Here is a 6,892-nt window from a genome sequence, read left to right on the forward strand (position 1 = left end):
AAGACAATAGATGTAGATTATCGGTCACTGTACATACCAGTGAATCATTACAATTCATAATAGACGGGCTAATTCTTTGGTTAAACAAGTTCTTATTGCATTAATCATATTGGTTTAAAAAGGATACTGTAATCAACAGATACCATAATAACCATGTTTTTAAAAGCTGTAATGAAGATGAAGGGGAAACATGATTAGTATAAACATACAGTATATATATACTGTATATATACACACATACACACAATGCATGTACAAACCCCGTTTCCATATGAGTTGGGAAATTGTGTTAGATGTAAATATAAACGGAATACATTGCAAATAATTTTCAACCCATATTCAGTTGAATATGCTACAAAGACAACTCATAAACATTTTTTTTTTGCAAATAATCATTAACTTTAGAATTTGATGCCAGCAACACGTGACAAAGAAGTTGGGAAAGGTGGCAATAAATACTGATAAAGTTGAGGAATGCTCATCAAACACTTATTTGGAACATCCCACAGGTGTGCAGGCTAATTGGGAACAGGTGGGTGCCATGATTGGGTATAAAAGTAGATTCCATGAAATGCTCAGTCATTCACAAACAAGGATGGGGCGAGGTCACCACTTTGTCAACAAATGCGTGAGCAAATTGTTGAACAGTTTAAGAAAAACCTTTCTCAACCAGCTATTGCAAGGAATTTAGGGATTTCATCATTTACGGTCCGTAATATCATCAAAGGGTTCAGAGAATCTGGAGAAATCACTGCACGTAAGCAGCTAAGCCCGTGACCTTCCATCCCTCAGGCTGAACTGCATCAACAAGCGACATCAGTGTGTAAAGAATATCACCACATGGGCTCAGGAACACTTCAGAAACCCACTGTCAGTAACTACAGTTGGTCGCTACATCTGTAAGTGCAAGTTAAAACTATCCTATGCAAGGCGAAAACCGTTTATCAACAACACCCAGAAACGCCGTCGGCTTCGCTGGGCCTGAGCTCATCTAAGATGGACTGATACAAAGTGGAGAAGTGTTCTGTGGTCTGACGAGTCCACATTTCAAATTGTTTTTGGAAACTGTGGACGTCGTGTCCTCCGGACCAAAGAGGAAAAGAACCATCCGGATTGTTATAGGCGCAAAGTGGGAAAGCCAGCATGTGTGATGGTATGGGGGTGTATTAGTGCCCAAGACATGGGTAACTTACACATCTGTGAAGGCGCCATTAATGCTGAAAGGTACATACAGGTTTTGGAGCAACATATGTTGCCATCCAAGCAACGTTACCATGGACGCCCCTGCTTATTTCAGCAAAACAATGCCAAGCCACGTGTTACATCAACGTGGCTTCATAGTAAAAGAGTGCGGGTACTAGACTGGCCTGCTTGCAGTCCAGACCTGTCTCCCATTGAAAATGTGTGGCGCATTATGAAGCCTAAAATACCACAACGGAGACCCCCGGACTGTTGAACAACTTAAACTGTACATCAAGCAAGAATGGGAAAGAATTCCACCTGAGGAGCTTAAAAAATGTGTCTCCTCAGTTCCCAAACGTTTACTGAGTGTTGTTAAAAGGAAAGGCCGTGTAACACAGTGGTGAACATGCCCTTTCCCAACTACTTTGGCACGTGTTGCAGCCATGAAATTCTAAGTTAATTATTAATTGCAAAAAAAAAACCAAAAAAAAGTTTATGAGTTTAAACATCAAATATGTTGTCTTTGTAGTGCATTCAATTGAATATGGGTTGAAAAGGATTTGCAAATCATTGTATTCCGTTTATATTTACATCTAACACAATTTCCCAACTCATATGGAAACGGGGTTTGTATATATATATATATATATATATACTGTATATATACACATACACACAATGCATGTATATAAAACCCAAACACATCCACATACAGTACACACACCTGGGACAAAATACAGTATTATGTTCATAATACTTCATGGGCACTTGCTTCAAACATATGGCGTAACTACCTGCAATTGGCTAAGTTCAGCGTTTCCTTCCTACACAGTTTCTCTTTAGTGCAACAACCTTTGAAATCATTCACTTGTCCACATACTATATATTCTCATGCATGAGGCCAAACTCCAACCCCTTCCTATGGTTAAGTACAAGTTTAACCACATTCCACGAAAACATAAACACCAACCTTCTTCAGCCATGCTACACCAAGAGTTCATGTTTGTTTACTATTCATATTTGCACGACTATACACACCTGCCTTTAACCTTCACAAATGCTACATCTATGGGGTTTTCTGAGCAACTACGGGCTTATTTGAAATACATAATTGTATGCGATGGTAAATTAATACCATTTACAATTAGCCCCAACATGAAAATACTATACCTATCAGCTTTGTGAACACATATTTAAAACTGATAGTAACTTGTTTCCTCTGCTCCTGGATTTAAAAGAGGTAAGTCTGAATCGCAGTGCTGCATAGCGGCGGACGGAACGTTAAGACCATCTTTGTGCAACGGGAAGCTTTCTGCGGGGAGGAACAAAGCAGAGGCGTCATCTGTCAACATGGGCCCGGCTTTGAAGGACCCTTTTAGATCCATATTGATGCAAAATGCGCCGGAGAGCAGCTGTCTCTTGTACTGGTCTAGACGCGTGAAGATGTCCTGGACTGAAAGGCTGCCGCTGCCCATCCAGGTGGCAAGCAGGCTGGTGGAGCAAAACTGGGAAGGGAGGGATTGGTAGTGGTACAGCTCCAGCTGACAGGAAAATCTAGAGTACACATTAGCATATATTAGTATGTAGACGTGTTACGGGAACTTATGACTCAACAAACCCTGCTGCTAGTATCACCACCTAACTAACAATTATCATGCTTTTGTGGCGCACTGCCCAGGAAGTTTTTTGGTCGTTTATTTCCTGCTCTGCTGTACTGTATGTAATTAATTCTGCTTACAAAACTTGCAAAGTACAAAAGCCATTACTTTTTTTTAACCAATCAAAATGGACCATTCCTCACCATTTACTTACAAGCTCTTTCCTTAGAGCACATGCTACCCTTTGATTGATTGATTGAAACTTGTATTAGTAGATTGCACAGTACAGTACATATTCCGTACAATTGACCACTAAATGGTAACACCTCAATAAGTTTTCCAACTTGTTTAAGTCGGGGTCCACGTAACTCAATTCATGGTACAAATATACACTATCATCATAATACAGTCATCACACAAGTTAAAGGGGAACTGTGGAGAGGCGGGGCCGGCGGTCCGACACCGGGGCCCGCTCCAAGATGGCGGCGAGGGGGCGTGGCCTGCGGACCCGCGTCCAAATGGACTACAGGTGCGTGGGTCGGGCAGCTGGGCACAATCAGATAATCTGTCTGTTTATAAAAGGGTGACAGCCGAGAGAGACGGGAGGAGAGGTGGAGAGCAAGAGGCAAGACGCTGAGCACAGTACACCGCGAGAGCGAGACGGAGAAAAGGCAGCTGCTGAAAAGCACGCCAAAGGCGACGTGCTGCTGAAAAGCAGACGGCGGACGGGAGGAAACCATCCTCTGCTACCACGCGAACGACGGCGACGTGCTGCTGAAAAGTAGACGGCGAACGACGGCGACGTGCTGCTGAAAAGCAGACGGCGGACGGGAGGAAACCATCCTCTGCTACTACGCGAACGACGGCGACGTGCTGCTGAAAAGTAGACGGCGAACGACGGCGACGTGCTGCTGAAAAGCAGACGGCGGACGGGAGGAAACCATCCTCTGCTACCACGCGAACGACGGCGACGTGCTGCTGAAAAGCAGACGGCGGACGGGAGGAAACCACGCGAACGACGGCGACGTGCTGCTGAAAAGTAGACGGCGAACGACGGCGACGTGCTGCTGAAAAGCAGACGGCGGACGGGAGGAAACCATCCTCTGCTACCACGCGAACGACGGCGACGTGCTGCTGAAAAGCAGACGGCGGACGGGAGGAAACCATCCTCTGCTACCACGCGAACGACGGCGACGTGCTGCTGAAAAGTAGACGGCGAACGACGGCGACGTGCTGCTGAAAGGCAGACGGCGGACGGGAGGAAACCATCCTCTGCTACCACGCGAACGACGGCGACGTGCTGCTGAAAAGCAGACGGCGGACGGGAGGAAACCATCCTCTGCTACTACGCGAACGACGGCGACGTGCTGCTGAAAAGTAGACGGCGAACGACGGCGACGTGCTGCTGAAAAGCAGACGGCGGACGGGAGGAAACCATCCTCTGCTACCACGCGAACGACGGCGACGTGCTGCTGAAAAGCAGACGGCGGACGGGAGGAAACCATCCTCTGCTACCACGCGAACGACGGCGACGTGCTGCTGAAAAGCAGACGGCGGACGGGAGGAAACCACGCGAACGACGGCGACGTGCTGCTGAAAAGTAGACGGCGAACGACGGCGACGTGCTGCTGAAAAGCAGACGGCGGACGGGAGGAAATCATCCTCTGCTACCACGCGAACGACGGCGACGTGCTGCTGAAAAGCAGACGGCGGACGGGAGGAAACCATCCTCTGCTACCACGCAAACGACGGCGACGTGCTGCTGAAAAGCAGACGGCGGACGGGAGGAAACCACGCGAACAACGGCGACGTGCTGCTGAAAAGTAGACGGCGAACGACGGCGACGTGCTGCTGAAAAGCAGACGGCGGACGGGAGGAAACCATCCTCTGCTACCACGCAAACGACGGCGACGTGCTGCTGAAAAGCAGACGGCGGACGGAAGGAAACCATTCGTGTGCTCACGTAAGATAAGGCAGCTGCTGAAAATCACGCCAAAGACTCTGTTCCCGAAAAAATAAAGAAGTCGAAACCATCTCACGACAATGTCTTCCCTGGAATGGTCCTGAAAACTCACCCGGAAGCAAGGGTCTTCCACAGGAACATTATCAGCAGACCTATGTAAGCGTCAATATATACCTTGATGTTGCAGAAAAAAGACCATATATTTTTTTAACCGATTTCCGAACTCTAAATGGGTGAATTTTGGCGAATTAAACGCCTTTCTAATATTCTCTCTCGGAGCGATGACGTCACAACGTGACGTCGCGTCGGGAAGCAATCCGCCATTTTCTCAAACACCGAGTCAAATCAGCTCTGTTATTTTCCGTTTTTTTCGACTGTTTTCCGTACCTTGGAGACATCATGCCTCGTCGGTGTGTTGTCGGAGGGTGTAACAACACGAACAGGGACGGATTCAAGTTGCACCAGTGGCCCAAAGATGCGAAAGTGGCAAGAAATTGGACGTTTTGTTCCGCACACTTTACCGACGAAAGCTATGCTACGACAGAGATGGCAAGAATGTGTGGATATCCTGCGACACTCAAAGCAGATGCATTTCCAACGATAAAGTCAAAGAAATCTGCCGCCAGACCCCCATTGAATCTGCCAGAGTGTGTGAGCAATTCAGGGACAAAGGACCTCGGTAGCACGGCAAGCAATGGCGGCAGTTTGTTCCCGCAGACGAGCGAGCTAAACCCCCTGGATGTCTTGGCTCACACCGTCCCGAAGATGATCAAGAGAAGAATATCGACCCTAGCTTCCCTGGCCTGCTGACATGAGGGTATGTCTACAGAATATATTAATTGATGAAAATTGGGCTGTCTGCACTCTCAAAGTGCATGTTGTTGCCAAATGTATTTCATATGCTGTAAACCTAGTTCATAGTTGTTAGTTTCCTTTAATGCCAAACAAACACATACCAATCGTTGGTTAGAAGGCGATCGCCGAATTCGTCCTCGCTTTCTCCCGTGTCGCTGGCTGTCGTGTCGTTTTCGTCGGTTTCGCTTGCATACGGTTCAAACCGATATGGCTCAATAGCTTCAGTTTCTTCTTCAATTTCGTTTCCGCTACCTGCCTCCACACTACAACCATCCGTTTCAATACATGCGTAATCTGTTGAATCGCTTAAGCCGCTGAAATCCGAGTCTGAATCCGAGCTAATGTCGCTATAGCTTGCTGTTCTATGCGCCATGTTTGTTTGTGTTGGCTTCACTATGTGACGTCACAGGAAAATGGACGGGTGTATATAACGATGGTTAAAATCAGGCACTTTGAAGCTTTTTTTAGGGATATTGCGTGATGGGTAACAGTTTGAAAAAAACCTCGAAAAATAAAATAAGCCACTGGGAACTGATTTTTAATGGTTTTAACCCTTTTGAAATTGTGATAATGTTCCCCTTTAAGAGGTTGTTCAAATGAATATGAATTATGAGAAATACTTTCAACCTTATTGAAAATAATATTATATTCTTCATCTCAGTATATTAATAATGACTGAATTAATTAATGACATATTACAAAACTGAACCCAAAGTTAATGACCTATGGTCATGAGCTTTGAGTTATGACCGAAAGGACAAGATCACGGGTACAAGCGGCCCAAATGAGTTTCCTCCGCCGGGTGGCGGGGCTCTCCCTTAGAGATAGGGTGAGAAGCTCTGTCATCCGGGAGGAGCTCAAAGTAAAGCCGCTGCTCCTCCACATCGAGAGGAGCCAGATGAGGTGGTTCGGGCATCTGGTCAGGATGCCACCCGAACGCCGACCGGTAGGAGGCCGCGGGGAAGACCCAGGACACGTTGGGAAGACTATGTCTCCCGGCTGGCCTGGGAACGCCTCGGGGTCCCACAGGAAGAGCTGGACGAAGTGGCTGGGGAGAGGGAAGTCTGGGCTTCCCTACTCAGTGGCCTAGTGGATCTACTCAGTGGCCTAGTGGTTAGAGTGTCCGCCCTGAGATCGGTAGGTTGTGGGTTCAAACCCCGGCCGAGTCATACCAAAGACTATAAAAATGGGACCCATTACCTCCCTGCTTGGCACTCAGTATCAAGGGTTGGAATTGGGGGTTAAATCACCAAAAATGATTCCCGGGCGCGGCCACCGCTGCTGCCCACTGCTC

General features: G+C 47.0%; 1 protein-coding gene across 1 annotated transcript in view; it reads right to left on the bottom strand.

Moving 5' to 3' along the window:
- Positions 1–1,819: 1,819 nt before the first annotated feature.
- The window catches only part of pnpla2 (patatin-like phospholipase domain containing 2), a 43,251-nt gene continuing 38,178 nt past the window's right edge, over positions 1,820–6,892 (bottom strand). The window contains exon 9 of the mRNA XM_061969528.1: positions 1,820–2,736. Coding sequence (XP_061825512.1) covers positions 2,376–2,736 — 361 coding nt within the window. The 3' untranslated portion in view covers positions 1,820–2,375. The remainder of the gene's footprint in view (positions 2,737–6,892) is intronic.

Source organism: Nerophis lumbriciformis, linkage group LG10 (assembly GCF_033978685.3).
Source record: "Nerophis lumbriciformis linkage group LG10, RoL_Nlum_v2.1, whole genome shotgun sequence".
NCBI lineage: Eukaryota > Metazoa > Chordata > Actinopteri > Syngnathiformes > Syngnathidae > Nerophis > Nerophis lumbriciformis.